At 34.2% G+C, this 23,466-nt stretch overlaps 3 protein-coding genes across 6 annotated transcripts; 2 read left to right on the top strand and 1 right to left on the bottom strand.

The window, feature by feature from the left end:
* Nucleotides 1–3,823: 3,823 nt before the first annotated feature.
* On the top strand, nt 3,824–11,524 carry LOC115719709 (ABC transporter G family member 15). Its single transcript, XM_030648857.2, has 9 exons — nt 3,824–4,444; nt 8,622–8,701; nt 8,804–9,265; nt 9,350–9,472; nt 9,558–9,689; nt 9,774–10,058; nt 10,152–10,424; nt 10,513–10,620; nt 10,907–11,524. Exons 1-9 carry the CDS (start codon nt 4,162–4,164, stop codon nt 11,258–11,260), a joined length of 2,100 nt encoding a protein of 699 aa, XP_030504717.1. The 5' UTR covers nt 3,824–4,161; the 3' UTR covers nt 11,261–11,524.
* Nucleotides 11,525–13,408: 1,884 nt separating this feature from the next.
* On the top strand, nt 13,409–17,990 carry LOC115719710 (ABC transporter G family member 15). 4 transcript variants are annotated; one of them, XM_061110513.1, is made up of 10 exons: nt 13,418–13,539; nt 13,655–13,949; nt 14,036–14,115; nt 14,204–14,665; nt 14,778–14,900; nt 14,974–15,093; nt 15,174–15,458; nt 15,555–15,827; nt 15,955–16,062; nt 16,149–17,990. In XM_061110513.1, the coding sequence occupies exons 2-10, from the start codon at nt 13,679–13,681 to the stop codon at nt 16,506–16,508; spliced, it is 2,082 nt and encodes a 693-aa protein (XP_060966496.1). In that variant the 5' UTR covers nt 13,418–13,539; nt 13,655–13,678; the 3' UTR covers nt 16,509–17,990. The 4 variants fall into 4 exon arrangements, with proteins under 4 accessions (XP_060966495.1, XP_060966496.1, XP_060966494.1 ...); XM_061110512.1 differs by having other exon boundaries at nt 13,409–13,539; nt 13,650–13,949; nt 15,174–15,827; nt 16,149–16,803; XM_061110511.1 differs by having other exon boundaries at nt 15,174–15,827; nt 16,149–16,803.
* On the bottom strand, nt 17,774–20,036 carry LOC115719711 (protein TRAUCO). Its single transcript, XM_030648859.2, has 2 exons — nt 18,892–20,036; nt 17,774–18,442 (listed from the first exon to the last, which is right to left on the bottom strand). Exons 1-2 carry the CDS (start codon nt 19,889–19,891, stop codon nt 18,177–18,179), a joined length of 1,266 nt encoding a protein of 421 aa, XP_030504719.2. The 5' UTR covers nt 19,892–20,036; the 3' UTR covers nt 17,774–18,176.
* Between the last annotated feature and the right edge of the window lie 3,430 nt (nt 20,037–23,466).

The following is a 23,466-nucleotide window of genomic DNA, read 5'->3' as shown; positions in this document are numbered from 1 at the left end:
TTATTTTTTTCACTTTTATGAATTTCAAATACAATATTCTATGGTGAGTTTTCTATAGATTTCTCTTTCTGCGAGTTTCTTTACAAAGTTTTCTATTTTTAGTGTTTTCATCCTTATATTCCCCGTGATAATCTCTTAATCTTATGACAGTATTTTGATATTTAGATAAATACTATGTTTACTGTGATTTAGTTAAAAAAAAATAACATTGTATATGTGATAATGTAGTGTGGTAACAACAATAAATGAAAGTTTTATTAAATTTTTTTTATTCTATAGATTTTGATAACGTTTGGTCAAATTTTGATACGGTGATAATAATGATATCGAATATAGTAACGACTACAAGTAAGATATAGTGATGACAATAGTTTTAAATGTTCAGATGACTACAATTGAAATACGGTAATAATTAACAGGACTTTGAATGTAGCACGTATGATGACTACAAGTCAAATACAACGATGAAAGAGAGGAACTACATTAACACATTTTTTTGTTGAAAGAAAAAACTACTTTAACATATTTTTAATAAACTACATTCAAGAATAGTGGTTTTTTCTTAAAAAAATTTAGTTAAAGGATTTAATCGGGGTTTCAAATTAAATTTATATAAAAATATCTAAAATATTTATATCAATTATTAATATATATATATGTGTATATATAGATTCTAAAATTTAAATTTAAATGTTAAATGTTATTTGATTATATACACAACAAACTAATTTATTAAATATGTATATATTTTAAAAAAATTATTTATTAACTAATTAATTTTATTAGTAATTTAGTTTCTTATAAAATATATATGGTATATAATATTGTTTTAATGTATTAAAAAAAGAACTAAATCAATAATAAGATATTATTAGATAATTTAATTTCAAAATTTTTATAAATTAAAATTATTATTTTAAAGTTAATTTTTTTTCCTTTTTATTATTATTTAAATTTGCCGCATGAAGGGCGGCAAAGTTATCTAGTTACTTAATAACCACATAAATATGCATGATTAGTGATTGTAACGCCCTAATGTTAAGGCACGCTACAGTGCTTTTTCAATTATAGTGCAATCTTTTCTAATCAAAGAATTTTCTCGAAAAACGTGTCAAATTAAAACTTTTGTATTAAATATTAAACTTTGTAATATAATAAAATATTTACAAGTGCCGGGATCCCGTTTTCAAACTTTTTAAAATTAATATTCCAAAATACACAAATTACAGGTCGCACAACGACTATCAAAATACAACTCCCAGATGTCCCGAGACCGAACACTCCAGGTCGCGCTACTTTGACATGTACAATCCCACCCGAGCTCAGGTTCATTCTTGTTCAGCCTTTGCCTTTCCTTTACCTACACATGGAAGCAGAACCGTGAGTCAACAGACTCAGTAAGAAATGCATATAACATATCATATAATTTCCGACCTGTAAATAGGCGCCCATACACCTATTTACAGAGCTTAACAGATGAGTATGAACGTTCAATACTAGGGTACAACCACTATACCACATACACAACATACCTCACTGTACGAGTATTGGTAGGATTTACTCCGTACCCTGAGTACCACTGAGTGATATACCACACACCTTAGCACTTTCCCGTACTCTTGTTGGTATCACTGTATCGTACTCACAACAACAATACTCACTATACCAATGCACTCTGTATCATATCCATACAAGTGTTGGTAGTGCAAATCATAATTTAAGAATGCATATACAAACACATATACATACATTCAGATAATCACATCACACATTATACACAGTTCTGACCTGTTTTCCGAATTCAAGTGTGTTGGCCGAACTGAACGGAAATCTCGTGCTAGATGGATGCCCTAATCACATTTTGAAACCGGGTAAGTCACATGATTAAAACCCTAATCCCGGGAAACCCAAAACCAAAATCCTAAGTTCTGCTATGCTCTTAATGGGTTATTCTAACTCTGGAAATATGGAAACACCCAACCGAGGCATCGAAAAGGCAAAAATTGAGAAAATGAAAGGACCGGGGAACCCTGCCAAAACCGGCTAGCCGGTTTTTGTGGCACTGCAAACCAGCTAGCCGGTTTGCACCAGTTTTCCCCAAACTTTTCATTTGTTGCTCAATTCTTCACCAATTGCCATGAAACCTTTCAGAGCTCCTATTCAATGCATAAACAATAAAACCCAGCCAGTATTTCACAGAAAAACACACCAAATCAATTTATGCCATTAAAGCTCAAAGCTTTGAACTCAATGTTCAAAGTTGCATACAATCAATATCAAACACTAAAACCAGCTGCTAGGAGTTAACATCAACTCAATGAAACCCTAAAATTCGAACCCTAAACCTATCTTAACCTAACAGCCCTCATTATTCAAAAACATAATCTCAAATCAAGAAAAAGCTTAAAAAAACAAAGAAGGGTTCTATTAGGGCTTACCTTAGTTTGAATCTCCCAAGATTTCTTTGCTGAAAACACTAAAAATCAGTAGCTCTTCCCCTTAATCTTGCTAGTTTCGAAATGAGAGAGAAGGAAAGAAGAGAGTTCTTCAATTTTTTTGGTCTTTTCTCTTAATTTCATTAAATGAGATAAATGATAAGGGAAAATCAATTTCCCTTGCTGAAAAAATCAGCTTGCTAGGTGTCAAAAAGCTAGGCAGCCACCTATTCCCCATTTACCCAAATGACAAAAATGCCCTTAAAGTTATAACTTGGGTATTTCTAAAGCTAGGGGTAAAATGGTCAATTTCCATAACCTTGCTCAATCCCGATAATTTATTTCCTCAAAAATATTTTCCACTAAGAAATAAGATTCTAAACTTACCCATGTGATCAAACTAGCCATCCATCGCATTTTCCGTTGTCGCCGAGCAAAAATTACAAAAATAACATATTTCACATATAAGCTAAATATTACCCTTAGAGTTTAATAAAATCTCCGGAATTGAGAAATTATAACTCTAATATTTATTTCTAAATATTGGGGTCCACAATTAAATTAATTCACAAATAATAATAAAATAATAAAAATTAGTGTTAATTGTCTTTACTAATCCAAATTACTAAAGCGGTCATTGCAGTGATCTTGCTCAAGAGCACCAAATAAGTGAGTGGGAGTTTTGTCAAAAAGGAAAACGTGAGAGAGAGATAGGTGGCTGAAAAAAAAAATGAGAGTTTTGCCAAATATAATTAGGTTTAGGTTTAATTAGGATAGTTTAGAGTTATATGTATATATTGATATTTTTTAAAAAATATATAGTTATAAGCAATTTTTTAGTTTTGGAAGTTTAAATTTAAAATAAATTAATATATATAGTTAGTTATATAATATTATATATATTTAAAAATTTCAAAATAAAAAATTATAAAAATAAAAGAATTAAGTAGAAAACAAAAATAGGTATTTACAATGATTACTGTCTCGTATTTTTCCTATATATGTAGATTTATTGTTAAAGACATAAAACAACCATAATTTATTTTATTTTGTTGTTAGTTGTGTGAATTTTTTAAATAAATATCAAATAATTTAATATTAAAAAGTAATTAATCTAAAATAATATTTTTGTAGATTTAATTGAATTGAATTTGAGTTACTATATAAATTAAATTGAATCCAAAATATAAAATACAAATTAAATACACTATGAGTAAAATAATAAGAATTATATCACCCTTACTCTTACTCTTAGTATTAATTCTACACTAAAGAATGAAGATATTATTTTGGTAATTGGGCCAGGTCTGTATGTACTATGAATAATTAGATATTAAAATATGGTTTCTAGTTAGAAGGAAGTAAGCGTAATAAAGATGATGAAAAGAGGTGAAAGCTGCAAAAAAAAAATATTAGAGAAAGAAAGAGACAAAGCATTTATAACATGGTATTGATGAGAGTTGGGGACATGTATTTATTAGGCACATCAACCACCACCTTCACCTTCTCAATATAGCATTTATATTTATATTATAGTTAGTTATTTGGTGTTCGTTATTGGGCCAACACACTAAAATTACCATATTGTCCCACTTCTCTTCATTCTATCTTTTATATTTTTCAGAACTCTAGACCTTAAGAATTCTTTTTTGTTCATTCTTTTTCTGTTTTCTTCATAAAATAAAAAAAAAAAACAAAGATATTATTATAGAAAGAATATCAGTAGATGGAGATAGAAGCGTCGGCGGCGAGTGGGACCCACGGCGGTGGTGTTGGTTCTAGTGACAGAGATATGGATGAAGGAAGTGGTGGTGTTTGTGGTGGTGGTGGGAGGGAGAGAGGGACTTACTTAGTTTGGGAAGATCTAAACGTTGTTTTGCCTAACTTTGGTGATGGGCCGACCAAAAGGCTTCTCAACGGGCTCAAGGGATATGCTGAGCCCGGTAGAATTACGGCAATTATGGGCCCATCGGGCTCTGGAAAATCCACTCTTCTGGATACTTTAGCAGGTTCTCTCTCTCTCTCTCTCTCTCTCTCTCTCTCCCTCTCTCTTATTGTAGTTTTTACTGTACTTTTAGGTGTTTTGGGTAAGTTTCTTTGGAGAAAAACTATGTAATTTCTCTTTTTAATTTTTATGGTTTTAGATACAATATTTTTTGTGGCTCTATGGAATATGTATGGATCCATTTATGATTTGAATAGTTTTTTATTGTTTACTTTTTTTGGGGATAAGTCCAAGTATTTACTTTTCATCTTGGTGTTAGTTAGATCACTTATTGTGAAAATGTATTTTTTTTTTTTTCAACTTGTTAACTAAAAATTTCTATAATTGTAGTGAGTATACTATCTATATCTAATTTTTATTTTTCTGGGTATCATTTTGCTTTTGGCATATTAAACAGCAAGGAAGAAATGAATAGGGAGGCAAAGCTGATTGGTTTGGTAGTTAGAAATTTAATAATAAATATGATAAAGGAAGCTTTCATGCAAGGAAAAGATTAGTGGTCCCCACTCACTCATCTAGCTTTGTCATATCAATTGGGAAATTTGATTTTCTATACTTAGAAAATCTTAAATTTTTTTCCCTAAATAGATACTTAATAATATTGGTAATATATGACCACATTCTTAGTATCCCACAAATACCCCTCCCATTTGAAAAAAATCAAAAACTGAAATCATTCATCCATGGCTGCCTCATCCCGAACCTCTCTCTCCCATGGCTGCCTCATCCCGACCACCACGCCCGGCCACCGACGACTACCCACCACCCCAACTACGCACGACCACCGTCCGAACCACGCACGACCCAGCCCCTTCTCTCGGACCCAGCCCCTCTCTCTCTCTCTTCCTCTCTCTCAAACTGAAAAAAAAAAAAAAAAAAAAGCAGAGGTCCGATGGTCGGACCACATGGTCCGATCGGACCCCATCTGACCATGTGGTCCGACCATCGGACCAGCGTCTCTTTGTTTTCTTCAAACTGAAAAAAAAAAAAAAAAAAAAAACAAACGATAAATAAAGAGAAGGCACATTCACCTTTTTCATATAACTTGGGTTAGGCTTTTTACAAGAGAATTGAGGAGAAACAATAATCCATATGATTTGTCTTTTCACATAAGGATTCGAATCATGTCCATAGCCTCACCCACACGTTCGGCTAGAAAATTTTTTTGGTTTTCAAAAGACATTTTCTATTCCATATTACCCTGCTGCTTAGAGAAGTTGATTTCTTCTTTTTTTTTTTTTTCCACTAATTAAGTTTGTTTATTTTTTTTTTTGACACTAGTCCGATGGTCGGACCACATGGTTCGATGGGTCGGACCCCATCGGACCATGCGGTTCGACCATCGGACGTTTGGTTTTTTTTTTTCAGTTTGAGAGAGAGGAAGAGAGAGAGGGGCTGGGTCCGAGAGAAGGGGCTGGGTCGTGCGTGGTTCGGACGGTGGTCGTGCGTAGTCGGGGTGGTGGGTAGTAGTCGGTGGCCGGGCGTGGTGGTCGGGATGAGGCAGCCATGGGAGAGAGAGGTTCGAGATGAGGCATCCATGGCTGATTTCAGTTTTTGATTTTTTTTAAATGGGAGGGGTATTTGTGGGATATTAGGAATGTAGTCATATATTACCAATATTATTAAGTATGTATTTAGGGAAAAAAATTTAAGATTTTCTAAGTATAGAAAATCAAATTTCCCTATCAATTCAATGCATATGCTTTTGTTATGGGCATTCATTCCTCCACATTAGTCATTCACCATAATTTGGATAATTCATTATTTAATTATTCATCAACTTTTACATTACTAACCAAATTGATCCATTTCTCAAAAAAAAAAGAAAAAAACAGACCCAATCTATGAATCTAAGATCATTTGGTTTTCACTACACATTTTACTAGCAAAAATATTGAAGGCTAACGATAATTTAATTAATAAAGGTCTAATTTTGTAGTAAGGTTTTATATAAAATATAATATAACAATAATACACACAATTCATTTAGAACTATTTAGATAATCCCTATATAGATATTATGGCAAATCTAACCCAAAAAAAATAAAAAATATATTATATTTGCTATAATATTTATTATTATACTCCAATATACAGTAACTATTTAAGATGAAATATGAAATATTATTAATAGTCATTAATAAATTAAATATTTAAAAAATAATTAATAACATTATTGTTATTAAAAATATATATTAAAACTTATTATCATGTTGAATGACAAAACTGCATAATTAAAAAAGTTACCGTACATTAAATTTAGATAATACTATATCTTATACTAAATTTCAATTTTTAATATAAGCTAAATTTGACATAAAATTTAAGCTAATTATGATTTTTGTCCCCTGAATTTTGACATATACTAAATCATGTCCCCTGAACTTTTAAGGTCGTTAAAAATGCCCCTGAACTATTGAGATTGTTAGATTTAAGGACTTTTTTCCAATTTTAGTAAAAAAGTCTAACATGAATGAAAGTTCAGAGGGCATAATTTAGTACATGTCAAAGTTCAAGAGGCATGATTTGGTAGATATCAAAGTTTGGGAGCATAATTTAGTACATAAATAATCTTTGAAATAGTAAAATTGAATGAAATTCGATAAAAGTCCTTAAATCCAACAATTTCAATAGTTCAGGGGGCATTTTTAACGATCTTAAAAGTTCAGGGGCATGATTTGGTACATGTCAAAGTTCAGGGAGCAAAAATCCTAATTAGCCTAAAATTTAACACACCGAGAGCTAATTTTTGTAAAAGTATAGTATTACCTCACTATTTTAACACTTAAAGATGTTTACTTCATCAACATCTCATCTAATGATTCTAATCCAATCTAATTATTTATATGAAAAAATATCTACACACCCCATCAAGTGACTTCTCCTTTGGTCTAAAATAGAAGATTGAACTTTAGTCTATGAGTTTATTTTTTTTTTCTTTGGCCATGTTGTTACTTTTTTCTTAAAAAAAACATCGGAAATTTCTTAGGAAATGCAATGAAGCAAAACAAAGAAGGATAAACTTTTAATGTTTATAATTTGAAATAGCAACAATCTAGTGATGAAATCACGGTACATTTTGTCAATGTAACAATTTTTCACAGTTGAATATGTATATATTTGTGTGTATGTATGTAAAACATAGGAGATAATTAGGAGAGGCTAAAGTATATCATTTATAAATAGAATTGCATAAATAATACCATCAGTAAATACTTAGTTAGGATCATCAGAAAATGTGCAGTTGAAGCCGGGACAGAAATATAAGAGCCAAATCCACTGATCAACACCCAAATCAGTCTCCAGTTTGCTCAAACTCCCTTGAACAAAAACACTCTCAAACCAAATAAAAAAAGTGAGTCGTACACTAATCAACGATCTCAAGCAACTACATTTTTTCAAATCTCTCTCAACATTTTTTGTATAGTAAAATGTTTTATGTCTCTAGCCAATACGATTGAAGGGCTAAAACTGAACAACATCAGTCAACTACTAAATGATAGTCGGTCGGTTGCCAAGAATTCAAGTATTGTATAAGTTTAGTTTAATCACTCACCTTGTAGGTAGCTTAGAAGAAAAAAGGTTCCCATTCTATAAATACTTCTAGGAACAAACTTGAATCTATTTACAGTATAGACACGCTTATGACATATCCCTTTTGTCATTTCAGATTGAACCAAACTAATCTCTTGTTTCTTTAACATCAGCCGGTGTGGACAAGGGATTTCCACTTAGTTTCATCCCAGCTTCATTCAGGCCATGGAGAGGAAAATAGAATTTTTGGGGGTATGGAGTAGGCAACACATTACTCATTATAGAATTGATCAACAATATTGCCAAATCTCATAAGGACTGATTACGTACGGTCTTATTTGTATCAAAGAATCAGTAACAATAAGTCTTGTTTGAATGACTTCAACAACAAAAGACCTGTACAATGATAGTGTAGTGCAAGAGACTGGTCCTTGGAGCTATGTCTATTCAAAATATATATTTAAGGAATTAGTGCGTGTCACAATTCCATTTATGTGCACAAGTCCTTTATCAGATTGTTATATCAATACGAAGCTAGTACTAACTAAACTCTGAATTAACTTTGTGCCTTCGCTCATAGACTAAATGATATTTCTTTTTTCACAAAATGAAGTCATTTTTATATATTTTTCCTTTTTGGGGCACAGGAAGACTGTCAAGAAATGTGGTCATGACCGGAAGTATTCTTTTCAATGGGAGCAAGAAAAGACTTGAATATGGTGCTATTGTAAGTTTCTTTCTTCTTTTTTTCCCAGATATTATTGAAAGTGTATGCATAGTAAAGGCTTATATTCATTTCTTTTTTTATTATACATAAATATTTATTTAGGCTTATGTGACACAAGAGGATGTATTGCTGGGAACATTAACTGTAAGAGAAACCATATCATATTCAGCTCTTTTAAGGCTTCCAACTACAATGAGCAAAGAAGAAGTAAACAGCATTGTGGAGGAAACCATCTCAGAAATGGGGCTCTATGACTGTGCTGATAGGTTAATTGGAAATTGGCACTTGAGAGGCATCAGTGGTGGTGAGAAGAAGAGATTAAGCATTGCTCTTGAGATTCTCACACGCCCTTCTCTTCTCTTCCTTGATGAACCCACCAGTGGTCTTGACAGTGCTTCGGCTTTCTTTGTTGTTCAAACACTTAGAAACGTTGCACGCGATGGAAGAACGGTCATCTCATCCATTCACCAGCCTAGTAGTGAAGTTTTTGCTCTCTTTGATGATCTCTTCTTGCTGTCAAGTGGTGAGACTGTATATTATGGAGAAGCAAAGAGGGCTGTAGAGGTAATAATGAAGAAGAGAATTAGATATGTGAAAATTATGTTTACTTGTGACTGAAGTTATGATGTGTTTCTTGTGATGTTGTAGTTCTTTGCTGAATCTGGTGTTCCATGTCCAAGCAGAAGGAACCCCTCTGATCACTTCTTGCGTTGTGTAAACAAAGACTTCGACAAAGTTACTGCCACGCTTAAGGGATCGTTAAAATTGCGAGTACAATTCTTCCTGCAACTGAGCTCTTTTGTTTGTTGTGGTTGTTCTAGTTCAGTTGTTTTGACAATTGACAATGTTGTAACAGGATGTTCCAACAACAGACCCTCTCATGAATGTGGCGACAGCGGAAATTAGAGCTTTGCTTGTTGAAAAATATAGGTACTCAAAGTATGCAGCAAAAGCCAGAGCCAGAATTCAAGAACTATCCACCATTGGAGTAAGCAATCTGCTCCATAACACAACATTAAACACACATATTAGCAGTTTCAAAACTTGTTTAAAATACTTGTGTATTTTGCAGGAAGACCTTGAGATTGACACAAAAACTGGAAGTCAAGCAAGTTGGTGGACTCAGCTTAAGACATTGATTCGAAGATCATCCTTGAACATGTCCAGAGATGTTGGATATTACTGGTTGAGGATCATTATCTATATAGTTGTATCTATATGTGTTGGTACCATCTATTATGATGTGGGAAATAGCTATACTGCCATCTATGCTCGTTCAGCTTGTACGGCTTTTATAACAGGCTTCATGACATTTATGTCTATTGGAGGCTTCCCATCTTTTGTTGAAGAAATGAAGGTAAAATGTGAAGCACATACATACATTGATAGATATAGTGAAACATAATCCATAATTTTCGTAGTTTGGTCTTTTTTTTCTTCTTGAACACAGGTCTTCTATAAAGAAAGGCTTAATGGGTATTATGGTGTTTCAGTGTTCATCTTAGCCAACTTCATCTCTTCATTCCCCTTTTTGGTTGCTATTACTCTTGTTACTGGGACTATTACTTTCTACACTGTGAAGTTCAGACCAGAATTTTCTCATTATGTATTCTTCTGTCTCAACATTTTCACCTCCATATCTGTTATAGAGAGCCTCATGATGGTTGTAGCTTCATTAGTCCCCAATTTTCTCATGGGAATTATAGTTGGAGCCGGCATTATGGTAAGAAATACTTTCCTCTCTTACTCCTAAATGCTTGTTCTTCTTGTTATTGGCATCTTAATCAAGATTACCTCTTTTAAAAATGAAGGGTATTCTGATGATGACATCTGGATTCTTCCGCTTGCTCCCTGATCTGCCCAAGATTTTTTGGCGCTACCCGGTCTCATTCCTCAGCTATGGCTCATGGGGAATTCAGGTAACTTCTTTTGATTCATTAGGTTAACATGAAAAACTAGGAACATTGTCATTTCAAAACAACATACTGCAAGTGAAATGGTCATATATAGCACTCCATTTTATGATTCTTTACATAGTAGTTTTTCTGAAAACTTGACACCGTGTCTGGAAGGCTACTATGCAATGAATTATCAAAAGGATTATTAAGTCAAGTCTTAGCCTAAAAAGTGTTATGAACAAAGAAGAGTATTATCTTGTCTCTCTAATTACTGAAAAATGTGCTTGTTGTTGTTGTTGTTACTCAGGGTGGCATCAAGAACGATTTGCTTGGGCTTGAATTCGAGCCACTATTTCCGGGGCCGAAATTGACAGGAGAGTATGTCATCACAAAGATGTATGGTATTTCAGTAGGTCATTCCAAGTGGTGGGATTTAGTTGCTATTGTGGCCATCCTCATACTTTACCGCAGTCTATTCTTCATCATTCTCAAGTTCAAGGAGAGAGCTTCCCCATTGTTTCAATCACTTTATGCCAAAAGAGCTCTACACCATCTTGACAAAAGGCCTTCCTTCAGGAAAATTCCCTCTTTCCCTTCCAAACGCCACAACCCTCTCTACTCGCTGTCTTCTCAAGAGGGTCTTGGCTCTCCACTCCCTTAATACATTCTTCAGCAAAAATTATTAATATAAGTTGAGCTGCAGTACAAGACACTACCACTGAAATAAACCAGATTCTGCAGTTTTGAGTAGTTAGTCACTATCACATTCTTACAAAAAACATAACAACATTCAGTGTGTTTATGTTTCATACATGAATTATTGTCTATTTTTAAATATTTTTACTGTCACACTTGGGAATTTTCCCATCTACTTGTATAGCTCAAATATACATTATTTATATGCCGTCTATCTCATTGTGAACCATCTAAGGTGTCAATATTCAAGTGCTCATAGCATTGGGCGCATAAGCCGAAATATCATTATATATATATGTCTGTGTGTATATAGAGAATCAGAGATTATGCTTCTGAGCCAAAGTTGAATAGTTAAAAAGAAAAACACTAGAAAGAAATACACAGTGAAAGAGGCAAAAACAGAAGCAAACAATTTCAATAAATTCCCCTTTACAAAGGGCAGCTTCTTTATCTTTTGTACCTATACTAATGGGGATTCTCTAGAATATGGAAACTCTTCAGCCTGCACTCTGCAACACTGCTATCCTGATTGGAGTACAGAACTGAGATCTCCTGCTAAAAAAAATGTTATTATTTTGTCAACTACCAAGGTTGAATTTCCCACCTAATAAAAGCCCCTCTACACGCTATGAATTCCTAGTTATAAAAAATAGAAAAATGAAAGATAGATAAAGTGGCATTCTGATATCTAATCTGACATGGTATTGGTATGCCCGTTCTAATAATGCCAGCATTTATTATTTGAGTATGGACACATGGGTGCGAAAATAGAGATGATAAATTAAATTCAATTAGTCCAAAAAGAGGAATAATTTGTGTACATATCTGCCTATGTACACGTATATGTGAAGTATTACATGAACGGTACATGAGGTATATCATTATTCAGATTATGATGGATTGGTTGAGCACATTTTACTTGTATATCAAGGTCCCCAATACCCTTTTATTCTAGCTGTATTAGCCTGAAATCTGTTATCCTCAGCCTGATCGATTTCACACTTTTATAGCACCTTAATTTTATGTAGAAATTTAACTACTTACCAATATCTCACATTTTAAAGCTAAAAATACTAGTGAGCAACAATTACATATGGCCATAATATTGTCTCTTATAAACAATAATTCCTTGCTTTATAATGATTAGTTCATGTGTATGTTTATGACTATTTACACACAAACAGACAGTTACTTTAATGTGATTTAGTTCTTTTTGGTTATTTGAAAGAAGAAACTTACCATGTTTGAACTAAGACCATTTACAACTACAAATAATCAATTTCATATTTAGCTAGAGAGTATGAAGTGGTGCCATCTGTGATTTCTTACCACTTTTCCAATACAAGCAATCAGTTCTGTAAACATGGATGAGAGAGGTGGCATATCTTGAAAAATAGTGATACATTATACACTATGATAAAGTGCATTTTGAGGTTTGATTTTTATTGAGACTCACTATCAGTGAGATATTATTATATATAAAAAAATTAAGTACTAATATTACTCAAAATGGTCATGGGTTAGAAGCTCCTTTAGAGTTTTTCCATCTGGTAGTCAAAGCCATCTCAATTGTCAGCCTGATCTTGGTGGTCTTCTTAGACAGTATTCAGTTTGTTGGAAGTAGAAGTAAGGTGCTTAACTATTGCTCATAGACCGTTTTAATCTAGGAGACCAACATTGTTAGCTTTTCTCTCACACCCGGTGAGGAAGCGTAATTGTTTTTAGTGCATAGAATGAAGCACTAGACTCGATTTGAGTTAAGTTTGATTATTTTAATTATATATATAGTTGTATTCTTTTCCTCCTCACTACTTTAAAAATAAGAACAATATTTCTAATAGCACATACTAGTACAATAAACTATAGTCAAAGAGAAAACAAAAATCATATTTTTATACGTCATCATGAAGAGAGAAGAGATTCTGCTTTGAACAAGTGTATAGATAGATGATAACAGTAACATGATGAGTTTGGTGAGCATAATTATTGCACTTCTCACACAGTCACACTTATTACCAGTACTAACCTTTTTATTTTTTTACCTGCCTTATTAATTACCACTAAGTCACTGATGATATAGTAGCCATTCCAACTTGTCCTGTGTATATATATGAGACATTATAACAGCATATATTTCAAGCCATTTACAGCAAAAGTAGTCAATCTATAAGGAGGACATTTATTCAAGTGAACCGTTAGACACTCTACATGTTTTCCCGCTATGATTCCTCTATATAAAACAAGGTACATGTTGTTGAAAATATTAACTATCCTAGTAATTTCTCAACTGTGAGTATTAAAAATGCTAGTATGTATTGTATATATCAGTGAAGTACTTCTCTATGTGTTGCTAGCTTAGCCATACTGCAGAAAATTTGATGAGATGAATCAAATGGAAATAGAGAACTTTGCTGGCGCCACCAGCGGTGCAGGTGAGGATGATTTGGATTTACCAAGTTGGGGAAGAGACAATTTTCAACATTTAGCCATGTATTTGGTGTGGGAAGATCTAAGTGTTGTTCTTCCAAACTTTGGAAGTGGACATAGTAGGAGGCTGCTTGATGGGCTAAGTGGTTTTGCTGAGCCTGGAAGAATCATGGCTATCATGGGCCCTTCTGGCTCTGGCAAATCAACTCTTCTTGATACATTAGCAGGTTATAACCTGCATGGCTTAGTTGGTCACCTTGTTAAGTATTACTTTGATTTTAGTCATCAATTGATTTTTTATCTTTTGTTGTAGGAAGACTTTCAGGAAATGTTGTCATGACTGGAAATGTTCTTCTTAATGGGAAGAGAAGAAGGCTAGACTATGGTGTTGCTGTAAGAAGTACTCTCTTTAATGATATTAGCTGGTTTTTTCTTTTCCTTTTTAGAATTAAAATCTTGTGTAATATTTTTGATGTAACAGGCTTATGTGACACAAGAGGATTTGCTACTGGGAACTCTTTCAGTGAGGGAAACCATAACTTACTCAGCTATGTTAAGGCTACCAAGAACTCTATCAAAACATGAGATGAATGAGACTGTTGAGGCAACCATTATGGAAATGGGACTCCAAGATTGTGCAGATGGGCTTGTTGGAAACTGGCATATAAGAGGTATTAGCGGTGGGGAGAAGAAGAGACTGAGTATTGCTCTTGAAATCCTTACTAGGCCTCGTCTCTTGTTTCTAGATGAACCAACCAGTGGCCTTGACAGTGCCTCAGCTTTCTTTGTTATTCAAACTCTTAGGAACATTTCTCTTGATGGCAGAACTGTTATCTCTTCAATCCATCAACCGAGCTCTGAAGTTTTTGCACTCTTTGATGATCTGTTCTTGCTTTCTGGTGGTCAAACAGTGTATTTTGGACCAGCAAAGATGGCTGTTGAGGTAAAAAAGAAGAAAAAAGCACTGTGAACCTTAACTATATTCATTATATGTACTGATTGAAGCTTCTGAAGAACTAAACATAAAAGAAAATGTTTGTGATACAATGGTGCAGTTCTTTGCCAAAGCAGGATTTCCATGTCCAAGTAGAAGAAATCCCTCTGATCACTTTCTTAGATGTATTAATTCGGGTTTCGACCAGGTGACAAACACTTTGATGGGCACTCGCAAAATTCATGTATGGTGCTAGCTTCACATTTTGATTAGTCAATACTTCTTGATTTCTTTATCTAATATGTCTGATTCTGCAGGACTCGGATCCTTTAACGAATATACCAATAGGAAAGATAAAAACAGCTCTAGTTGAAAATTACAAGAACTCGGAGTACACAACAAGAGCTAAAGCTAGGATGAGAGAAATCTCATCCATTGTAAGTATATATGATCATTTTCTATGATATTAAACTAAATTTTCTTACATAGGAACTTATAACAACTATTAGTATTGCAGGAAGGACTTGTAATAGAAAGCAGACGTGGGAGCCAAGCGAAATGGTGGAAGCAACTCTCAGTTTTGACTTGTAGATCTTTCAAAAACATGTCAAGAGATGTTGGGTACTACTGGGTAAGAATCATAGTGTATATAATACTGTCTCTTTGTGTTGGCTCCATATTCTTCAACGTTGGCACAAGCTTCACTGCTATCTTGGCACGCGGAGCTTGTGGGGGTTTCATAGCTGGTTTTATGACCTTCATGTCTATTGGAGGCTTCCCATCTTTCCTTGAAGAAATGAAGGTAAAATTTAGTTTCCACAGACCAAAAACAATGAAGAACTATTCAGCATATCGATCTTCCAATACTCTTGTGTTTTATTCTTTGGCTATGAAACAGGTGTTCAACAAGGAAAGACTGAATGGATATTATGGGGTTGGTGTTTATGTCATATCGAACTTCCTATCTGCTTTTCCATTCCTGCTTTTGATGTCGTTTGCCACTTCAACTATAGTTTACTACATGGTGAAATTTAGGCCTGAATTCGAATGTTACCTATACTTTGCCCTCGATCTTCTATGCTGCATTGCAACTGTGGAGAGTGCCATGATGATTGTAGCTTCTCTTGTTCCCAACTTCTTGATGGGAGTCACAGTTGGAGCTGGATATCTGGTAACCCAAAGAAGAAACAAACTTTTTTCACCATTATTCTCACACTGGATAGTTCAAGTAATCTTCATCTTCATACCAGCAAACTAAAATTATTTTTCATATGGCTGTCCATCATCTGCTTATGCAGGCGATTATGATGATGACTTCTGGCTTTTTCCGCCCCATACCTGATCTTCCCAAACCACTCTGGCGCTATCCCATTTCATACATCAACTATGGTGCTTGGGGTTTACAGGTAATTATATATGTGGAAATTTTCTTTTAAGCACAGACTGAAAAAAAAGAAAAAAGGACTGATGTTCATATGTTTTTGCAATACAGGGCGCATACAAGAATGATATGATTGGCCTTGAATTTGATGCCTTCATACCTGATGGGATGAAGCTAAAAGGCGAGTTTATACTCACAAGTATGCTAGGCATAAAACTGAATCATTCAAAGTGGTGGGATTTGGCAGCTATTGTTTTCCTTATTGTGTCCTTCAGGCTTATCTTCTTTGCCATCCTCAAGTTGATGGAGAGAGCTTCGCCTTATGTTAGAACATTTTACACCAAAAGAACTTTGAAGCATCTGAAGAAGCGCCCTTCGTTCAGGAAAACACCGTCTTTCCCTTCCAAGAGGCATCAGTCTCTCCACCCATTGTCAGTTCAAGAGGGGCTCAATTCTCCTCTACATTACTAGCAGGCAACAATACAAGTTCAACTTAGATATAAAAAAATAATAGAAAAAATACAAGTTCAACAAAGTAAAAAGGCGGTTGTGAAATGGGGTTGTCGTTAGAGTTCTTCTCTACAAAGACCACCTATGTAGTTTAGCAGAGGTAGTGTAGAAAGACTTAACCATGGAGCCTATATGTTGTTTTCAATTATAGTTGACTACTCGAAACCCACTTGAAGTACGTAGTTTTAATTTGTATTCACAATTTATTCAAAAAAAAAAAATTGTATTCACAATGAAATTTTTAACAAGGTGAACATACAGGTCCTGAGCTTTATTTAACTGTGGCTTGCAAATAAGACTGCCGATCCTTCTTGCTAGGAATTAACTCTATTGCATGTTTTCATTTTTAATACCGATGTCCAAGTTGACTGTTAAAATTGCAAGATTATGACATGCAATTAAAAGCATAATAGCATACATAGTTTGCTCAAAAGTGTTTTGCATAAATACTTGTTTCAATTCAATTTAACAACAGAAAGATGTTGAAAAAAGTGAGAGCAAAGGAGAATTTTGACTCTCAAAATGAACAAATCTACTGTACATGGAGATTCAATATCATTTTGCTGACAGTTTTATCCGTCCTTTCAACTACGATCAAAAGAATTCTACCAATCTCAGCATGTTCCTTTCGTTCATTCTGCTGCAAATTCAAGATAAGTTGCATTTGACAACCAATCTCAGTGAAGAACGCTGGGTCTGATGTGAACTTCCTGTCAATTCAGTAGAATATCTATAACAATCACAACTGCCACCAAGATAATTTCCCTTTTAATAACAGGAGAAAAATATGCAGTACACAGAAAAGAATAAAAATTTAGAGTGGCAGTAAAATTACTCAGTCTGAATGTTGCTTTCAATTTCTTTTCCATTGATAAGCGCCCAGTCTAAACTAACACCTTAACGCACAGCACAAATTGTCTTCACAAGCTGTTAAAAGAGCATTATCTCCAAGTAAGAAGCACTTAATCACTACAAGATGCTTGTTTCAATAATATGGGTATGAGAAACTGGGAGTTGATAAGTTTATAATTGTTAACAGTGCATGTGCACGTATAATAGAAAGAAAGAGAAGTGTGTTTAAGTGCACATGGAAAGAAAGGTTCCCATGCATGTATCATTTTCACATTAGGTCTCTGAAAACAAAACAACCAAAGTATACCCCCTGCATAAGACAGACCAAAGTACACCATTGGACAATTTTAGCCCACTAGCTAAAACATGGGATGGGACGCAATAAAAAAATAAATAAATAAATAAAAGAGATTCATTCAAAAGAAAACAGAAGAAGGACAACATGACTGGAACAGTTAGCTTTAAAATTAATGTGAGAAGAGAGCTCTTGAGCAAATGGTATGTATACAGCGTGGTCAAAAATGATTGTAACATGACTAATTTCTGTAAGGACCAAATTGATATTAACTAAACAACTTAAAAGACAAAGACGCAAGTGCACAAAAAACTAAAAGATCATGAGTTAAATAGTTTCCTATATCACATGGAGATTTCTCTCCTCTTGATTAGTGTCCTAATCCATATCTCTATAAGTTAACTTCAATCCGCAATAAATGGAGGAATGAGAACTCAGATGACGAGCACACAATAGTAGGGTTGAGTGGTACAGCATTTTGGCTAAGGTTTCTTCTCCTCGGTTGCTCCATTTTCTGTTCGGTTGTCAAATCCATGATATGGAACTTCAACCATGGGTTTAGGCTGTGGACGTCCTTCAAAGTCCTCAGGGAAACATTCAAATTCAGGGCCAAAGTTGAACTTAACCAGACAATTTGGTTGGTTGGGAAGAGTGTACATTGAAGCAGCAGGGTAGTAGCGACCGCCTTGTAAGTCCCTATAAGCAACCCCTTGGCATACTCCATTTTTGAAAAATGATATCTCACTATCTGCACATAGGAAAATACCAATATCTACTCTATCAAACAAGACAAGTATACAGATGGTAACAGCATGTCCAAGCAAAGAATCAAAAGACCAAAGCAGATAGGAAACTGAAAGTACAGAGCTGCAAAGTAAGACAAGCTGGTCCCAAAACAAAGAAACAAATTCAGAAATTATTAACCAGGTAATCTAATTCTATTAAGAACATATGGCCTAACTACTTAATCCATTCTGGAGACATTCGATAACCATCTGAAATACACATCCTACTTGCATAGACGCTTAAAAGCTTAACTAGGCGTGGAAATAAAGACGTAAATTTGCCTAATAATACTGAGCCTCTCGTTGCTATTTCTAGCACTGACCCTATTTCCACAATATATTATCACATTAACAAGAAGCGAAATTAACACTTCATATACATGGAAGTAAAAGATAAAGAACAACTACTAACCAGTTACTACTTTGGGAGGATCCTCCTTTGAGTCTGCTGCATATAGATAACGCTGACCCTTGTACCAAACCATATGCGGCTGCTGTGGGGCACAGTTACCTCCATCTGGTAAGTTAATATAAAATCCAATAACATCACCTTCCCTGTATCCTTCTTCTCCGTATTTTTCCCTCAAAGCCTTGTGAACTTTACTTCCATCAATATCCCTATACCCAAAACTGTTCCCATCGTACCCAACAGGTGCTTGAAGGTCTCCTTTTTCAGTCGACCAACCGAGCCGCGTATGCCCCGTCTCCCCCAACTTCACTATCTTTATCTCAAAGTACCATGCTCCTTCCACAACTCCTCTAGTCGCTCTCACCATTCTATACCCCTTAGTACTCCCCGCACTCAAGCGGTCCTCGCTCAATTCCACTTTCTCAGCCTTGTAAACCTTCGACAAGCATATTTGCATATCAGGGGTATCGTCGCTTTTATCAGGAAATCTTGGCACGGGAGTAATCAATACAGTGTCCTCCACAGGAGCATTGTGGTTGTTAGCCTTAGTCTTTTTTTTCCCTTTACGGGTAGATTTAGTAACCCACACATTGTTATTCTTCTTTTTAGACTTCTTCGAATTCGTGGTAGTAATCGGAGCCGTAATCGCCGCACTACCAGGGCCATCGTTACTTGCAATAAGATGAGATACTGGAGTTTGGTCCAGGTCCGAATGTTGCTCAGTCAAAGCTGATAGATGTTTCTGCTTCTTTGGAGGTGGATCTTCGTCGTCTTCGTCCTCATTGTCTTGGGACTTAACAGACTCGGATAGATCGTCGGAGGCTTCCGCGTCGGTCTTGACGCCGTTTAGTTGTTCGGATGGCGGAGGGCCGAGTGGCCCGGCGCCCGTAGCTTCGGTAGGCTCGACGGAGATGGCGGCTTCGGTAGTGGCAGAAGCAGAATGGTTTGAAGGTTCATCTTCTTCGTCGTCTTCCTCCTTGTAAGCGGCTTGAAGAGTGTCCATGGCACTCAAACGATAGGGAATTCGGGGAGAAACAGGAAGCTAGGGTTTAGTTAGGGTTCTGAAATTGAAATCAGAACGGGAATGACAGTCGAGAGAACGGGAAGACTGTTCAGAAAAGGGGGGGAACTTCAGTTAGATTTATTATCGGAGAGTGACAGAGACATATAATCAGAATCAGAGAGTCCATTATTTGATGGGCCCTAAATGGGCTTTTTAATATGGACTTGGTTCGGAGTCTTTTCAAAAAGGGAATTTTATGTAGGGAAATTTACAAAAATACTGACTTTTGGCTCAATATTTACAAAAATAATGATATACGGCAGAAATTACTTTTAGACTGCCTTGGCCAATTTTTTTTTCTTTTATAATGTAAACACCAAAAAAAAAAAATGAGGCCTCCATCTTCCAAACCCACGAACAAAACCCCAATATCCTAAACTTCTTGCAAAGAAACAAGGTATTTCTATTTATAAACTTTAAGAGTTTTAGTGAATTATTATCCGATTGGATTTATGATTCTGGACTAACTTTGTTTATTTGTTTTCTTCTTCTTATAGGCCAAGCTACTTGAACTCAGATGAGTTGGATCGGAAAGCTGGACCAAGGGTGAAATCGTCCAGATGAAGATGAAGCTCTTCAATTTATTTTTGAATTAATTGTTTTAGTTTAAAGACAATTTGGATTTCAAATTTTAGTTAGGGATATTTATCTCTGATTTTCTCATATTGTTGCAATACATTTTATTTTTATTATTATTAATAATTTTTTTTTTTATTTTTCGAATTCAATAATTGCAATTTATGAGATTGAGCTTCATTTATTTAATCTTCATCAATTATTACCACATTATATTTATATGTTTGTATGTGTAAGTGTTTTTATTATTGATGCAAACTCTATAATATTTACAACTCTTCATAGAGTTATATTAAATGAACACTAGAAATTATTTCTATGTTTATTAATAACTGTTCATTCTAATACAATTATTCAGAATTTGTTTAATAAAAGGATCTTTTGATCTGATAGGGGTGGAGAAAAGTTAAGAAAACTATGCAGTTCAACGATCTTTTATATCTAATGAACTCTGGATAGTATTCAACTCCACATAAACTCTATCACACTTAGAGAATCATGATCTTTACAACCTTTAGGGGTGGATCATAATCTCTATATACTTAGGGGTGGAGTTTATCCACAATACCCTATATGTATATACTTAGGGGTGGAGTCTATTCCACAATTCCCTATATAACACATATTCTCTTTAAACATGGAAGTAATATAATGAGTTAGCTATTATCAATATAAATCCTTGATCTTGATTGTATGTTCCATTTCGATTTACTGTTGTAAGTAAAAGTTTGATACCTATGAAAGTTCTTTGATAAAGTTTCACAGTACCTTAATTGAGTGGGAGAATTTTTAAAATTCTATACCCATCTTCATCAGGTTGACACTTGTGATAGGTACTTAAGAACTCTACTGAAAAGCAAATCTAACCATACACATGGATAGGTATAACTTATCAGAATTATGAGAATAAGATAAAGAACTTTAGTTCAGTCTATTCGAATAACTTGAACCAAGAATTCTTAATTCTCATAAAATTTTATGGTATCTTATTTTTGATTACTTAATCTCTGACATGTATTTTTTCACTTCAAATACTAGTCTGCTATGTTGATGACTTAGTCTTAACTTAAAGTTTCAGACTAATACAAAAGTCACAACTAGGTAACTCTCCAAACAATCAGAGGTTAAAAGTATCATTTAACCAGACATCTGCTATTGAGTGGGAGCTATCTGAGATGTAATCGAATAGGGAACATTAGAAGATATTCAAGAAAGATTTATGAAAGTGATCTATATGTTAGATATTAAAGAACTGTGTATCAGTTGTCCTGGTATCTCACCAACTCATTTCGAGATTTCATGAGATGGTGCTTACTTTGGGGGTGGAGGAATTATTTTATAATAATTCAAGCTCTACCAGAGAAGAATTATAACTTTGTAGATTCGAGATTACAAGAAAGTTATATTGCTGAAGAAAAGTCTACAATGTATTATCTCAATTCCATATTTTAAAATATGAGAGATATGTCTTCTGTTAATTCAGATGTACTTTAAAACAGTAAAGATTTCAGTTTCCCTTGATGAGTAAAGCATATAGTAAAGGATGTTTCATAAGTGTATTTATGAACTAGTTTCTAGAAGTTTGGGTGGATTCAAATATACTACACTTGATCTGAAGATCAAGACTTCAGATTGACCTATTTGCATACTTTGTTTTATATAAGAGCATGTGGGAGTTTGTTGGGTTTTATGCCCTAAATAAAACTCTTTACAATCTGATTAGTTATCAATACAAGAAATTTGAAGTGATTAGTGTTTGCATGAATTTTACATGCTAATGGTTTAAATATGTTTATTACTTTTACACACAAAATCAGTTAAATCCAGATCATATGCTTATTCACAATTACAGTATCGTCAACACAGTGGAATGTGTTTGTGATCATATGAATCAAAAGACTTGGTCCCTGTTTCATTAGTGTTATTGGATTTACACTAATGTGATAATCAGCGATGATGTGTACTTACACTTGGAGTAAGTGTTATGTTCTTTCCAGGACATTAGTAAAGTATACTAGTTTTCGAATGTATGGAGTATACATTGGACTGGACCGATATTGCAACTAAGTTAAGATATTACAAACTTACCGTTATATATATCTTTCCAAGTCAATATCAGTAGTTGATCTTAAGATTAAAAGAATTTAAATTCTGATATGCTTAGGCTCAACTCAGGAGTATTATTCATGTTCTTTGATTTATTAGTCAAGCCTACTTTTGGGTCAGGGTGATACGTATATTTTGGGAACATGATAGTATGATTGAGTGGGAGTGCTGAACATAAATATGGAATCTATAGCTTCTACTGGTGTATAGAAGTCAAGTGATGATTCCCTTCGAGCTTAGCAAATAGAAGTAAATGGATGAGCTCTTGTTTAACTGACTAATTATTAGATCACTAAACACCATTTACAGGTAGCTAAGTGTTTTAAGGGGCAAAATACATTGAGGGGTGAGAACGGTAAAGAAATCCCATCTCGATGTAGATCATCTATATAGAGGATCTTTAAATCACAATAAGATTATAACAATGGTTAAATGAGATAGCATATTGATATCGTGGAACATATAATATGCTCTATATAAGTCTGAGAGTGCAATTCTAAGTTCTAAGAGTGGATTCAACGAAGAATTAATAAGTAGGAATTTACTTGGTAAATTTGGTTCACTTATTGGAAGCTCAGCATATAGATCCATGGTCCCCATTCTAGTTGAGAACATTCTGCTTGTAAGACTCATTAATTGATTCGTGATGGATCAATTATAATTCTAAAGTTAGACTATGTCTAATTTATGAATTTTCACTAAGCCGGGGTTAAATTGTAAAGAAAAGAGATTTTAGGTTTATTTATTTATTAATGGACTTTATATGTCTAGTTAATAATTAAATTAAATGACAATATTATTTAATAATCTATTTTAGTTATTAAATAATTAGT

Source organism: Cannabis sativa, chromosome 2 (genome assembly GCF_029168945.1).
Source record: "Cannabis sativa cultivar Pink pepper isolate KNU-18-1 chromosome 2, ASM2916894v1, whole genome shotgun sequence".
NCBI classification, from domain to species: domain Eukaryota; kingdom Viridiplantae; phylum Streptophyta; class Magnoliopsida; order Rosales; family Cannabaceae; genus Cannabis; species Cannabis sativa.
Note: the sequence above shows the minus strand (reverse complement) of the source record. Positions and strands in the feature narration are given on the sequence as shown.